This window comes from Strigops habroptila, chromosome 14 (genome assembly GCF_004027225.2).
Source record: "Strigops habroptila isolate Jane chromosome 14, bStrHab1.2.pri, whole genome shotgun sequence".
Classification (NCBI taxonomy): domain Eukaryota; kingdom Metazoa; phylum Chordata; class Aves; order Psittaciformes; family Psittacidae; genus Strigops; species Strigops habroptila.
Window position 1 is genome coordinate 12653770 of NC_044290.2, and position 14093 is coordinate 12667862.

At 50.3% G+C, this 14093-nt stretch overlaps 3 protein-coding genes across 9 annotated transcripts in view; 2 read left to right on the plus strand and 1 right to left on the minus strand.

Moving 5' to 3' along the window:
- The window catches only part of ASPSCR1 (ASPSCR1 tether for SLC2A4, UBX domain containing), a 40524-nt gene extending 39155 nt beyond the window's left edge, over window positions 1-1369 (plus strand). Inside the window, exon 18 of the transcript XR_003994326.1 lies at window positions 394-1369. The gene's annotated coding sequence lies outside the window, so the exon portion shown is untranslated. The remainder of the gene's footprint in view (window positions 1-393) is intronic.
- Window positions 1370-1510: 141 nt separating this feature from the next.
- On the minus strand, window positions 1511-3281 carry CENPX (centromere protein X). Of its 2 annotated transcripts, none has more exons than XM_030506070.1 (5): window positions 2863-3281; window positions 2693-2744; window positions 2562-2615; window positions 2308-2396; window positions 1511-2201 (listed from the first exon to the last, which is right to left on the minus strand). In XM_030506070.1, the coding sequence occupies exons 1-5, from the start codon at window positions 2959-2961 to the stop codon at window positions 2187-2189; spliced, it is 309 nt and encodes a 102-aa protein (XP_030361930.1). In that variant the 5' UTR covers window positions 2962-3281; the 3' UTR covers window positions 1511-2186. The 2 variants fall into 2 exon arrangements, with proteins under 2 accessions (XP_030361930.1, XP_030361928.1); XM_030506068.1 differs by having other exon boundaries at window positions 2308-2399; window positions 2863-2990.
- On the plus strand, window positions 2196-13354 carry LRRC45 (leucine rich repeat containing 45). Of its 6 annotated transcripts, none has more exons than XM_030506050.1 (18): window positions 2196-2299; window positions 2531-2764; window positions 3858-3919; window positions 4727-4797; window positions 5115-5293; window positions 6024-6152; window positions 6703-6815; window positions 7377-7435; window positions 7560-7637; window positions 8317-8452; window positions 8740-8817; window positions 8989-9100; window positions 9270-9340; window positions 10187-10279; window positions 10883-10975; window positions 11472-11645; window positions 11740-11887; window positions 12299-13354. In XM_030506050.1, the coding sequence occupies exons 4-18, from the start codon at window positions 4745-4747 to the stop codon at window positions 12493-12495; spliced, it is 1713 nt and encodes a 570-aa protein (XP_030361910.1). In that variant the 5' UTR covers window positions 2196-2299; window positions 2531-2764; window positions 3858-3919; window positions 4727-4744; the 3' UTR covers window positions 12496-13354. The 6 variants fall into 6 exon arrangements, 4 of the variants coding, with proteins under 4 accessions (XP_030361910.1, XP_030361909.1, XP_030361911.1 ...); XR_003994324.2 differs by lacking the exons at window positions 2196-2299; window positions 2531-2764 and adding an exon at window positions 2938-3179 and having other exon boundaries at window positions 12299-12551; window positions 12640-13354; XR_003994325.2 differs by lacking the exons at window positions 2196-2299; window positions 2531-2764 and adding exons at window positions 2938-3179; window positions 12061-12131 and having other exon boundaries at window positions 11740-11966; window positions 12299-12379.
- Window positions 13355-14093: the final 739 nt, after the last annotated feature.

Sequence of the window (14093 nt, forward strand, 5' to 3'; positions counted from 1 at the left end):
ACTTGTGCTGGTGGTTTAGATTGATGGGGTTAGAACAAACAGAAGTCTGGTTGGTAGGAAGTTGTATTCTGCTTTCTGATATACTAGTCTTTTTGAAGAGCAAAGGCAACATCAGGTAGTACTGATTTGATGTTGCTATTCTGATCCCACCAGTTTTGACAAAGAGGGAGCACCATAACTATCACCTGTAAGTACCCGATATGGGAAGACAGGAAAAGTTTAAGGACACAAGCAGCAATATCATTATTACTGGGCAGTTTCATAGGTGAAGTACAGGGGTAAGGATTAGGAGACTTCATATTGCTATCCATGTTCAGTACCTCAGTCAGTTCTGCCCGTGCTTGTCCCTGTTTAACTCAGCCATGCATCAAATGCAATTTAATCTACTTTCAGGAGGATGAAAAATTGGTACCTTCAACAGCTAGACCAGAAGTCTTATTCCTCTTTCCCTAGTTTTAGCTGCTATTAAAATAATGCTTTACTATTAACATAGCAATCCTCTTCAGTCAAGAATGCTGTACATGGACCAGGTATGTCAGAGAAGTGAATTTGAGCCTTTTTAGGGCAGCAGCTTTTAGAGACCTCCATGTCAGTAGGAGTCAGAATGGGAGGAAAGATGAGGATTTGAGATCTGGAAGAGGCAAGAAGGTAGGAGTTAATTCTATATGGGGGACAAGATGACCAGATATTTAAAACTGCAGGCTCTTCACTGAGGTAGCTGCTATAAGGATTCCTACCCTGCCACAGAACAATACATGCAGATACCTGATGTGCTGGATTTGTTTCAGTATCACTTCACAGTAGCTGAACTAATCCCTGGGGTTTTGGGGCATTCAGAGGTACTTGCATTTTTTTGCTATTGCCTTTTTTTACCATGTGGTTGTGGGGCTGAAGGCTGAACTAGGTCAGTTCCTTCACTGATTTCATTGTACAGCTGCACAAACAGTTGTCTTGGCAAAGAGGCTGCAGCACTGAGGGATGGGGCACTGCTTAAGCTGGTACTGTCATCAGAAAGAATATGTAAGTGTGTTAAATCATGGGTTTAGTTGAAGTCTCCCAGCGTCTGGTGTCCTGAGCAATAACCTTGATAGCTCTTGGCTGAAAGAGTCCAGTGACCCACTGAGCCTCTGCTGGCTCCAGCTGTCAGTGGGTGAAGTGCTGGCTGTTGCTAATCCCAGAGCGAGCTGCCAGCACTGTGCACCCTTCAGGCGCGCTGGTGTCAGCTGCTTTTCCTGTAGCCGGCTGCGGATTTCCCAACAAAAGCAGTTCAGTTCCGTGGGTCCTGCCTCCATGTGTAAGGTTTCTTATTTCCCAGCTCCCCACCACTGCCCGCGGGGCCAGGCTGGCCCATGATGTGGGATTCTCACACATGCTATTTGTTATTCTGTCCTTTTTCCTTTCGTCCTACAAAGATTCGGAGAAGAGGGTGGGTGAGGGGGAAACTTTGCAAGTCTTTGAAGCAACTTGACTTTCGATGATTAATTGCAGCAAAGAAGCCTACACGAGGGAGGGAGACTCGGTTTTAATTTATTGATGTTTCTTTGTGAGAACAAATTTATAGCAGAGGGGAAGCAGCTTCTGAGGAGAATATCAAATGGTTAAAAGGCTCCAAGCATTCTTTGATGTTACAGCCCTGCAGAAATACTGGAAGGTAGTGAGGGACAGACACTGTTTATTTATAAAATAAAGATCAGTTACCTGCTTTTGGCAAAAGCCTGTGCCTGAGCTCCTGTTAACGACCTATTCATTAGACAGGCTTGGAGCTGGACCTAAAGTTTCTGCCACAGCTGCCCGCTGAGGCGATGAGAGCCTGAAGTTTAGTTGACATTTCCAGCCATTAAGTCTTTCCATGCATCTCTTTGAAGCAGCACCTGTTTCTTACGTTAGCTGAGAAAGCAACAGCATCTTCCTGTGCTCTGCAGACCAGGCTCCTGCTAAAGGAGCAAGATGGAAACCAGTGCCTCAGCCGACCGAACCAAGTGTGCGGCAGCCTCGTTTCAAACCCAGCATCTGACAGCACAGTCGCCTAGGGCTTTGTTGGTAGAGGACAGAGGAAACAGAAGCGAAATGGCAGGGAAAGAAAAAGTTGAGGCTGTTCTTCCTAGAGCTGGACTCCAGGGGTGAGCCAGATGTGCACTGTCAGACCAGGATCTTCTGCTGGCAGGACGCAGATGCTTCAGTGACCTCTAGAAATCCAGAAGCTGTAAGGAGAGAGCAGCAAACCCGTCTGCAGCGCTGCTGGGTCCCCAGAACACCGCCCATGGAAGAGCGCTGAGCTGCAGCCCGCGTCCTTCTGCCGGTACGTACCAGCTGCGGCAGCACCTTCTCCACGTGCTCCACATCCACCTTCTCCAGGTCCTCGGCGTGTGCCTGCCGCGCTGCTCGCGCCGCCGCTTCTGCCGGAGGAAGGGAAGAAGGGAGGAAAGAGGGGGCCGAGGGCTCGGGGGATGTCGGACTGAGACAGCTCCGCCGGAGCTCGGGGGCGGGGGGCCGCGACTCGAGCCGGTCACGGGCCTCCATCACGGTTCAGGTTGACCGTGGGCCCGGTACCGGCAGCTCACCTCGGACGAAAACCTTCAGCATCTCCGCCATCAGCAGCTGCGCGTCGCCGTTAACTGCAACGACAAAGCGTTTACAGAGGGCGGGGGTCCGTCCACCGCCGCCCCGGTACTGCCCGCCACCGCCCCGGTACCTCGCGTCCTCCCGTCCCGGAAATGGAGGCGGAGCAGCCGGTCCACGGTCTCCTGCGCGGAGAGAAGAGCGGGTGAGCTGGGGGGGGGGAAGAGGGGGGGTGGCCGCCCGGCACCGACCCCCTCCGGTACTTCCCCCTCCCCGGGCACCGCCAGCCCGCGCGCGCCGCACCTTCCGGAACCCGCCAGCGCGCGCCTCCCGCTCCATGGCGCTGGCGGCCCCACCCCCGGAAGCGCGCGTCGCCTGCGGGCGGGGCTGCGCCGCGGCCATGGAGGAGTTCCGCCGGGCCTACGCGCGGCTGTGCGCGGCGCCGCAGGAGCCCGTGCTGCGGCGGCTGCGGGAGCGCGGCGCGGCGCCGGGCCGCGGCCGCCTGGACCTGGCGGCACAGAGCCTGTCGCTGGAGACGTGCGGCGCGTTGGGCCGGCTGCTGTCCGGCGCCGCGCCCTTCGCCGAGGTAGCGCTCGGCGACTGCGGCCTCAGCGAGGAAGGTGGGCGCGGGGTCCGCCGGGGGGGGTTCCCTGGGCCGGAGCCGGCCCCGGTCCGGCCGCGCAGCCAGCGGCTGTTGGCGGTAGGGCCGCGCGTCCCCTCACGCAGGGCGAGGCGGAGCGGCGCCGTGGGGGTGCCCGTCCCTGCGCCCCGCCCCGCGGAGTCCGTGCTGCGGCGGCGGCGGTACCGCCGCGGGTCTGGAGCTGACAGCGGGGCGCGGGGGAAGGAGCGGTTCGCGCTCCGAGCGGGCGGGCTCGGCTGGGAGGGTTCAGCTGGCATTGCTGCATCTGATCGCTAGGTCGTTAAAACTGGTGAGCATTGGATGGGATCCTGCAGGAGGTGGGATGAGTCTCTGCTGGGTCCCTGCTGTGTGAGCAGGGGTGAGGTGAGCCAGCGAGAGTCTTGTCTGCGCGGCCGATCTGGACATGGGCTGCATTCAGAGCTGCACTGGGGAGTGCGTAGCGTGACCGGCAGCTCTTCACTCAGTCACCTCTTTTTTTGAGAATCCATAAAAAACCTGCGCTGAAAGTTCAGACTCGCACTTTCTCGCAGCAGTGGCCATTCACCAGTCTTATGTTGTATCAGAGCTGCGGCTCCTGAACCGGCTGTTAGGAAGGATGCTTCCCCTTCAACTCAGGCAGAGGGTTACACCTCTGAGATAAATGTCTTTTTCTACTCAGGTGTAACGCTTCTGTTGCATGGTCTTTGCTCCAACACCACAGTCAAACTGTTGGATTTGAAGGTGAGTCTGTTCAAATAAAATTAAGATTAAAAGGTGAGGAAGGAAACAGGAGTATAAGCTTAATCAGAGTTAGAAATAGACAGTCCTGGAGCAATATTGTTCTACAAGATATGTACTTCCATAAAGTCCTTGTTCTCAGGTGACTCAGTCCTTGTCTCCTTAACACAATGCCACAACTTTCCCAAGTTACTTCGCAGCTCATCTTTGTCGATTTTTATTCAGTTTTGACAGGAAGTTACTGCTGTGTCTCTTTTGTGGGTTGCTGCTTGGTCAGATGAGGCATATGTAGGCTTTTCTTTGGGCTGCTGTATTAATCAGTGAGTTACTAGTTGTTTGACTTGTGCTTCTGTAGAGTTTATCCAACTTGCACGTGTCTTTCAGCTGGCCTGGACTTGGAACTAAGCATCCACTTTCAGATGTGATGATCACTCTCCTGTGAGACTGACTTTCTGTCTGTAGTCCTCTGGCACAGCTATTCCCTTAAATCTACAGTCCTAAACTGCATTGTACCTTTCTTCTCCCCTGTGCTACTGCCAGTGGAGCCCTTTTGTAGGAAGTATGTTAAAACGTTATGCTTATCTCGAATCAGCGTTTCCTGCCCCACTGGTCCTGTGTGATCCCAGCAGTGTGTGTATCCCCCGCTCCTCCTGGGGTCTGTCTTCTTCTGGAAGGCTGACCGACGTGTGAGACAAATGTTTCGCAGACCATCTTTGACAGACTGACATCCCCATTACAGCGGGTGCGCCTGGGGGTGTTTATGGGGTAGCTGGGTCATAGCCTGCTGATCACCTGGGGCTTCTGTTTCAGGGAAATAACCTGCGAGCCATGGGAGCTGAGGCTTTGGGAAAACTTCTTAGGCAGAACAAATCCATCAGGAGGTAAAAAACTGTATCTACCTCTCTTTCTGTTAGTCCTGCTAGATGGCACACGGCATTAGAAAAGGGATGAGAGTGCATTTTGTTCGGGTAGGAGGAATGTCAAGTGCAGTTTCTTATGAGGGATGGGACAGGTAAAGGAGTGAGAACTGGAGGAGCCCTTTTGGAGGATGCAGGATCCTAGCAGCATCCTGCTCTCTGAAACTTGAGTCTACGAGCAGAGCTGGGTGTTTGAATGGGTACCATGATTCTGGTATAATTCAAGCTCTTGCAACTGTCCTTTTACTTCATGAACTCCAATCCTGTCTGATTTTCCCTAGCCTGATTTTGGAATGGAACAGCCTTGGCGTGTGGGAGGAGGGCTTCTCGTCTTTCTGCCAGGGACTGGGAGCAAACAGCTTTCTCCAGCGGCTGGATCTGCGCAATAACCAGATCAACCATCAAGGGGCCGGAGAACTGGCCATGGCGCTGAAACAAAACACCAGCCTTCAGGAGCTCGGTAAGAGCGATGGTTCTGTGCTTGCCTATGTATATGCAAACACACACACATGTATCTTCAGGTTTGTTGCAGCCTGCCCTGATCTCTGCCAGTTGGTTAGCATCATTCCCAATCTGCATCAGTCTGGAGTACTTTGCAGGCTTTGTGCAGGGAGTAGAGGTCAGGGTGCCATGGCCTTTGGAGAGTGGGAGCTGTAATTGGAATCTCTGGAACCAAATCTGGAGATGGAGAATTGTGTGCTTGGAGCAGAACAATCCTTATTGAAGGAGAGAATGGGTTCCTTCCCATTTGTGGATGCTGTTGGCATGGCTCATGCCAGACTCTGAGACTTACTTCAAACTTGCTTTGCCCTTAGTAAGGAATTTTGCCAGAATTTCCTTCAGGAACCTGTGACTATTAGTGCCAGTTCTTCCTCATCCACAGATTCTGGTTGTGAAAGGAAGGCTCATGAGATGAAAACATGAGAGGCAGATTTGTATCCCTTTTGAATTGTAATGGCTTCTTGCACTTCACTGCACTGAAGATTCATCCTTGCCTTGCCTGCTTTGGCTGTCATCTTCCCTCCCTCTCATTCATCTTGAGAAAGGAGACAGTATTCGCCTGTGTTTGTGCTGGACCATCTGAGATTATTGGCTGTGCTTGTAGATGTGTAAGGAGCGCGGTTTCTCTTGAGGCCTGTGTTTTTCAGCAGATTTGTGACTACTGGGGTGAAAATTTACTTTCTGTATAGATTTGCGTTGGAATAATATTGGGCTTCTGGGTGGCCGAGCTTTGCTGAACTGCCTGCACAGCAATAAGACCCTGAAGAGGTTGGAATTGGCTGGGAACAACGTTCCCAGTGATATCCTGAAAGCTGTGGGTAAGTATTACTTGTTGCACAGGAAAAAAAACAGTAAGTCCTTTCCCATTTCAGCACTTGAGGGATATAGGGCAGTTGCTGCTCCAGAAGAGAGCTATCCTGCCTCTCCTCCCTTTCTCAGCAGCACTTACACAGTGCCCTACATCGCTTCCTCGTGTCCTCTGGGGAGGGCTGGCCAAGTCGGAGGTGTCACTTTTACCAACAAGAGGAAAAAAAAAGAATTAGGATTGAATTGATGATTATTGTTGTGTGCGAACGCGGGAGAACTTGAGGCTCTCATCGCCTCTGAGTAGCCAAGTTTTGATGTGGCCAGCGCAGCACGTCCTTTGAAATCATTGGAGTTTAATGGCTTCCTGTGGCTGGGCACATATGATTACCCCATATATGCTGCTCTCTTTGATGCCACCCCAACCTGTGGGCCAGCATGAGAAGTGCTACTGTCCTGGTGCTTCTGATAGCCAGGGGGGTCACCTGAGTGCTGTCTCTACCAGCAGTGCTTGCTATGCTGTTGCTTTGGAAACATGTGCATGATCTGTTCTCTCTGCATCAGAACAAGCCATGAATCACAACCAAGACCGTCAGACTATCCTGAGTGAGACCCAGAACCGAGCGTACGTTCTCAGCAAGGAGGTCTTGAGCCTGAAGGATGAGAAGACCAAGCAGGTCAGCAGTCTTACATGTTGGCAGTTCCAATGGGGCAGCTGGAATCCTATGCTTTCCCTTGGTGTCCTTATGAAACACTCAGTGACAGGATTATTGTGCACCTGAAGTTGCATGTGCATCTTTATTGGCAAGCACACAGCATGGTTTAGCAAATTGGGTCCTTCTTCTGAGCTAGAGTACCCAGGAATCAAATCCAGGGCAGCATGCGTGTGGACACATGCCCTTCTGAACATATTCACTCTGGATTCTGGAGGAATTTTGGTGTTCTTTTCACTCATATTTATGCTTTTGGTGGTTCTTTTGCAACTGGTTTGATATTTTCCAAGTTGCAAAACCCTAGAAATATGAGTCTCTTCCTTCTGACACCTAATGGTGTAGAGTCCTTACATTTGGTGACCTCAGCCCGATGTGTTAATGAACCCATTAAACCTCCAGTTTGCTTGCTTTCAGTAGAGTGACTTGACCTGTCTTCAGCTGTCAGTAGGATGAGGAAGATGAAAAATGGAAATGCTTCAAGCTGATGCAGTTCTATTTCCTCACTGATGTTTGCGTTGTTCACAGTTCTTGGATTTGATGGACACTATAGACAAGCAGAGAGAAGAAATAGCCAGGAGTGACAGGTGAGTTGAATTTCTGAATGCTTTCTGCTCTTTGATACCAGAATTTGGGCCCTCTCCATTTCCTGGCAGAAATCACCCACCTTTTTTCTTTTCTCTTTCTTTCCCTTCCCCCATGCCCCTGCAGGATGTCTGCAGCACGAGTCAGCCAGCTGCAGGAAGCATTGGATGAGCAGCACTCTATTATGAATTCGCTGAAAGCCAAGTATGGAGGAGGAGAACCTTTGCCTTTCCACTGTTCTGTGCTGTCTGGGCAGTGCTGGGCAGAGCTGCTGAGAAGGGGGATAATCTTGCAGAGTGGCTGGCTTACAGTGTCGCTTAGTTCTGCAGGAGTATCCAGAAATTACCCAGGCCTTTGTGTTTGCCATGCTAGATATTTAGCCTGCTTTTAAGTAAAATTACAGTGCATTTGTGTAAAAGCAAGTGAATTACAGAGGGTGAAAAGAAGAAAAGGATTGTGGGGTTGGGATGGGGGCATGTTGCTTGCACAGTTTACAGCGTGGCAAGAGCCTGTACCTGCTTCCCTGGCAGTTGGCAGTGTCCTCTGAGAAAAACTGCAGATATGGAGGAACCTGACCAGCAAGATTGTATGCTTAGGAACAGTGAGGTGGAGCTGCCTGAAAGCAATGTCAGATTGTGTAGAGCTGTATCCATATGACAGGGGTTAGACTTCAAACTGATAAGCCTGGCTCGTTCAGTTCCTCTTACATAAAGATAGTTTCATTTTGCCATGTGTCAGTGGGAATGTGTTCCTTGTACAGATTTAGCTAGATAGATTTCATCCGCTGCCAAAGATGTGTTAACGTCTTGTACCATGTGGTGTAGAGAGCTCACTTGGAAGTATCTTCCTTAGAAAGGACTCTGGAAAGTGTTTCTCTGTGTAGACTGCAGATGACTGAAGCTGCCCTGGCTCTGTCTGAGCAGAAGGTGCACAACTTGGGAGAGCTACTGAATGCCATGAAGCAGGAACAAACCTGCATGGCTGAGTGCCACTTTAAGGAACTCCAGCAGCAAAAGCAGGTGAGCTGGATAAGTCCTAGTTTCCTAGTTAAGTTTGAGAGCAGGGTTCCAAGTCACACCTGATTTGTGTAGATTTGGGGTAGCCTGGATGGGATAGGTGAGCATGATGTTTTCACACTAGTGGGTTAACCACAGCTGCCATGATAAAAATTGTCAAGTAAGTTAGAGAGGTGAGTGTTGCGTGTGGAGAGAGCTGTAGTGTTCAGGGGGTGGGTTGGATTTAGCAGGTGTAGGTTAGTGCAAGAACTACAGCGAGAACAGGTTCATAATTAGGATTCTGTTTGCAGGAAGGTGCTGATCGGGAAGCGAAGCTTTTGTGTGACTTGTCTGCGGCCAGAGAGAAAAATCTGCTTCTAAGAAACCAGGTAGGAGAGCAAGTACAAGGCTGAGGAGCAGGACTTGGACATTGTTCACTTCCGCTGTGTATATATGCTTCTACTTGGATCCTTGTTTGTGTCTCTGCTGGTTGTTCTATACAGCCAAATTTCTCTGCTAATAGGAAAAGAAAATCATTTGTGGTGGTAATTTCCTTGTAGGTGGATGAGCTGGAAAAGAAGTCCAAAGTTCAGCAGGATCAGCTATTCCAGGTGAAACAAGACTTGACCAACACAACAGCAGAGCTGAAGCTGCGGGCTGTACAGGCTGAGGGTAAGTGAAGGAGCAGAGGGAGCTCGTAGACACCTATGGATTGGGATTACTGTCCATGAGTTAATGGTTCAAGGCAACCAAGGAGAAAGGGTGGAAGAGTTGGTGATAGAGTATAAATATAGAGTATAAATAATGCCAGAATTGTGATATGCCTGCTTTTAATCTGCAGAACGCCTGGAGATGGAGAAGAGAAGATTTAAACAAAGCCTTGAAGACATGGAATCCCTTCGGGTAAAAGAGGTAAGAATAGGGTTTCTGCAACATCCTGAGGTTAGTCTCTCTTTCGTCCTGACATACAGGCACTGCTGGAGGTCATTGTTTGCTGTCAGCTGCTCTTAAACAAGTTTAAAAATTAGTGGCCTCAGACTTCCTTGGGAATAACAGGCCATTTCTACAAGCAAAGCCTGGCAGAAGAGATCACAGCACGTTCTACCAGCGAGTAAGATTTTGTAGCTTGCAAGAGTATGGGCCAGAGTGATATGTGATTCTGCTAGAGCCTTGGAGGCTGGTTCTTGTGTCAGTCTTGCACAGAGGTAGTTATGAATAAGCAGTCTCATCATGCTCACTGAAATAAAGAGGGGGGGGTCAGCTTTGAAGGGGGGTCAGCTTGCTAGCTCCTTCTCCGTTATGTTTCAGGGGGATTCTGTCTGAGTGGACAGGACAAGAGGCTGTGACCGGTTCTCTTTGGAGTGTTACTGAGGTGTGAAATGTCTCAAAAATAAAATTACACCAGTAGATTGAAGATTTTGAAGTCTTGTAAGAAAAGACACAGGACAGGAAGATTTTAGCCACATTACAAGTAGAAAATTAATCTTTGGCATTTTGTACCTCTTGAAGATGAGAGCTCGGACTCTATCTTTCGTCTTGGCCTGGAAGGGATCTCTGTCTAATATTCACAGTTTCTAGAGGGCAGATTCTGTCTATATTGCAGTGTCCTAGTGGAGCTCTGATGGAGATAAGTTTTTCTTTGGTGGTAGGTGGGTCAATGAGAGGATGCTCTTTCTCGTGTCGAATAGCCATGCTGCTATGCCTGGAGATAGGAGTGGTTTTCTGGCACTTGCTTAAATCGTTTCTACTGCTTTCCAGGTGGATCATTTGACACAGCACATGGGGGCCAGTGAACGTTCCATGCAGGACAGGATCCAGAAGCTGGAGGCCATCAGGATAGCTCTGGAGGAGGTGAGAACGGATGTTCCAGGCGCAATGGAATGCTCAGGTAGTGGTGGCAGGAGAAGGCTGCCGGGGAGCTCTGTGGAGTCTTCTGTTGCTAACCTATGTAAAAATTGTCATGTGCTTTAGGGAGGAACAGAAAGTGGCAGTTTACCAGCTAAAATTTTACTTTGGTATTTTTACTGCTTTAGACTAAGGAAGGAGAAGGTTCCAAAGGGAAACCTGTAGATTCTGATAGAACAAAAATAAAGATTCCATTGAACGTGGTTAGTTTCTTACCAGGATTTGACTTCTCAGGTTTCCCATCTGGTTCCAAGTAGTGTAGCATATTTCTCCTTACCTGTTCCCCGCGCTAGATCCAGTGCTGTCCTCTCCTATTCCCCTCTTTTCAGAAAGCTTCACCCATTACATAACCTCATATAAATGAAATTCTTGTTGAATTTAGATGGCAATCTTGGGATGAGAAATTGTATATGTAGTCTGGGTTGGTTTGCCCTGCCCCTGGGTGAGAGAGACTGCTGTGTCATGCTGTAGCCTGCAATGGGAAGCTGCTCATGCTTTCTGGTGAGTTGCAGTGATGCAGCTTCTCTGTCTCTCATGTTTCTGTGCTAGGAGCTGAGCCAAACCAAAGCAGCTGCACTCACTGAGCGAGGCCAGGCAGAGGAGGAGTTAATAAAAGTCCGGAATCAGGCACGGTTGGAGGAGGTAAGGACAAGACCTATCTGTGGGAGAGAGTGCATTTGGCTGCCTAGCCTGTGTTTTTGTCTTGGGGAACTGCTGAGTAACTCCTTGCTCTGGGTTTCACTGGCCTGCGAATAATGTGATTTCTGAGGAAGGAGTCATGACAAATCTGCTTTGGATTGTCTGCAGAATAGAACCACTGTCCCCACCTGCGCTGTGCTTTTCAGTAGTAACAGAATTGATGTGGATATTGTCATAGCAGACATGCCTCTCTCTCTCGGGTGAGCTGGGTGTTGCAGCATCGCAATCAGAATGTTTTCCAGGGCAACAGGAAGCAGCTTGGATTCACCCCTGAACGCAGGGGAGAAGTGCTGTGTCTATTATGGCTTAGTCCTGTGCTTGTTCTTCAGTGCCAGTTCTCTCAACCAAGGGTTCACTATGTTGGGAACAAAAAGGGGAGAAACCCTTCGCGGGAACGGAATGGGACTGATGTATTTTCATTTTGCTTTGTGTCCTACAGCAGCAACGACTAGAACACCTGGAAGAGAAGCTGCGGCTGATGACTGAGTCACGGGATGAAGCTCAGAACTGCTGCCTTAAGCAAAAACAGATGGTTGCTGAGGCTCAAGCTAAAGCCAGTCAGTTGAGCCTGCACGCTGATGGGCTCAGAAGGCGGCTAGAGGAGCTTCAGCAGGTGATTTGGACTGGAGTGGAGATGTCGTCACCACAGGGACACAGCACGTTGCCGAAGTTGTTTGGTTATTAATGGATTTGTCTTTCTGTGTCAGGACCTGAACAGTAAGGAAGAAGAGAAAGTGACAGAGGTGAATAAAGTGAAAGTGGAATTGCAGGAGCAGATTGGACACCTGCAGGCTGAACGCACAGCACAGGACGGGCTGAGAGAGAAGATTGCAGCCCTGGAGAGACAGCTGAAAGGTGATGGATCCTTTCATGCTTCTCAAGTGGTAATGCTGAGTTACTCTACAGTGGGCCTGGAACTTAGCTACACTTACAGGTAGTGACAACGGTGCTTCCTGCCTGTGTGCAGAGCCATGAATTTTACCCTCCATCCTGATGTATTTGCAGGAATTCTTGTCCTCATTTTATAGAGACCAAGACTAAGATAACTACCCAAAGCTGCACGTCAAGCAAAATGTTTGGATTTCCTGCACAGTGAAGTGTAACAGCTTGTCTGGGCAAACCCTCTCACAGTGTCTCATGCAGCTTCTCTCATTTGCCTGTTGATCATCCTGTTTCCATTGCCTTTGGCTGTGCCTGTAACGTGGCGTTCCTGTTAATTCTAGGGACACCTTAATTTTCTTTACTAATACTGCTGCTCTTTCACAGCCCTCTCAAGCAGTCACCGTGAGGCAATGCTGGACAAAGAAAGTGAAATCTCTGTGCTGCTGGAGAAGCTGAGAATGAAAGAGGCTGACATCTCCAGGATGAGGGAAGAAGAGGCCCAAAGAGCAAGTTTCTTGCAGAATGCCATCATGGCGTATGTGCAGGGCTCCCCCTTGGGAACCCACAGTTCTAGGAAATGAGAGCATTGCTTAAAGAACCCACATACCTGCTGCCAGGAAGACAGTGAGCAACTCAGGTACAACCGCTTCTTTCTAAGTGGGACAGTTTTGGCAGAGCGGGGTGGCAAAAAGGCCTGCAAACAGAAAATTTCTCTTGCTCTTTAGAAATCTTGCTCCTGACCACATAAAGGAGAGGAGGAAACAACTGTCCAGGGCTGGGATGGAGGCTCATGGGTCTGAGTTGTTGATGTGAAGCCCTTCCCCTGCACTGCTGCAGCATTTGAAGTAGTTTCTGTGTCCTTTTGTACAGCACCAGTCTATTGGCACACCCTGTGGTTACCAGGGGCTGTGTTCCCTGGGCAGCAGTGCTTCTGAAGCATTTGTTTGGATGCCAGGGCTGTTCACAGTGAAACCTGGTAAATGACAGGCAGCAAGCAGTGTTTACAGTTCCCTGTAAGTGGGAGCCATTTACCTTGCTCATGGGGTCCCAAAGCTGCTGGAAACACCAGATCTTACCCACATGTGCAGTGGCTGGCAGGGCTCACTTTGGCCCTTTTACTCTGCCCCTCATGGCTCTGGCTGTAGTGGGGGGCAGTGGGTATTCATTATACCCACTCTGCACCAGCTGTGCAGAGGGGGGCTGCTGTGCAGTGGCTGTCCGTATCCTTGTTGGGCAGCCGGGCTTTGGCCATGGTCTAAGCCTCTACACACTGACTGGCATGGAAGGGGTTGGGGGTCAGGGCCAGCATCTGTGCTTCCTTGCTGTGAGCTGCAGTCCTTGGCTGGAGTCCTCACAGCCAAAATGCATTAGGGATTTCATTCCATTATGGCAAATAGCAAAACTGTCCTGCTGGCTTCTTGGGATCCTGGAACTGAGAGCTGTTCTCTGTGCCTTGCCCTGCAGAGACGCGATGCTTCCGACCCACTGGGGCGTTGCTTCTCAGAGCGCAATGGGGAGAAGGTGCTTCCTTTTCCTGGCAACATGTCCTCGTGTGGTGTGGAGAAAGGGGAGGGGTGGGAGGATCTGAATTGGAGGAAGTGGAGACCTCTGTCAAGACAGCAGTGTGAGAGCTTCCTCTTTGTTTCTCTAGTGAGTCTGTGGTGGGAGAAATGAACTTGCGGTATGTGTTTTAAGAGGCAACTGGAGGATGAAGCTTTGTGTGGACTGGTTGGTTTGTGTTTGTGATTTTTCATATTGGGTTTTGCTCTTTTTTGTTTTTAATAAAGAGCTTTTTGCATTTGCTGTAACAGTGGACAGGGGCGAGCTGATGTTTGGCGGATGTGGAGGGAGGAGCCTTCGCCTGTGTTACTGTGATGAAGATCCTGCTGGTCTGGCCTGGGGCTAAAATGCTGTTGCAGGTGGATAAGCCAAGTGTGGCTACAGGTTCTGGTTCTGACCCGAGGTCAAAGCAGAGAAGCTGGGGAGCAGCTCACAAGGAGGGAGGGAGCCGGTGTGGCAGGCTGGGTGGTCTGCGGGTGCTGGGCAGCGCTGCAGGCCCGCAGGTGAGGGGGAAGCAAAGCCCGTGGTTTCGGGACGGTGCCGCCACAGGCGGGTGCGGGCGGCCGGGAGCCTTCACGCACGTTCGCTGCGGCTGCGCCGCGTCCCGCGCACCGGGCGG

Coding starts and splice junctions, on each gene's coding strand:
- LRRC45 (XM_030506049.2), top strand. CDS start 2,960: ATGGAGGAGTTCCGCCGGGCCTACGCGCGGCTGTGCGCGGCGCCGCAG. Junction 3,180..3,857: donor CTGCGGCCTCAGCGAGGAAG/GTGGGCGCGGGG, acceptor TTTTCTACTCAG/GTGTAACGCTTCTGTTGCAT. Junction 11,646..11,739: donor GGCTAGAGGAGCTTCAGCAG/GTGATTTGGACT, acceptor TTTCTGTGTCAG/GACCTGAACAGTAAGGAAGA.
- CENPX (XM_030506068.1), bottom strand. CDS start 2,961: ATGGCCGCGGCGCAGCCCCGCCCGCAGGCGACGCGCGCTTCCGGGGGT. Junction 2,745..2,862: donor GCGCTGGCGGGTTCCGGAAG/GTGCGGCGCGCG, acceptor CTCTCCGCGCAG/GAGACCGTGGACCGGCTGCT. Junction 2,400..2,561: donor GCTGAAGGTTTTCGTCCGAG/GTGAGCTGCCGG, acceptor CCCTTCCTCCGG/CAGAAGCGGCGGCGCGAGCA.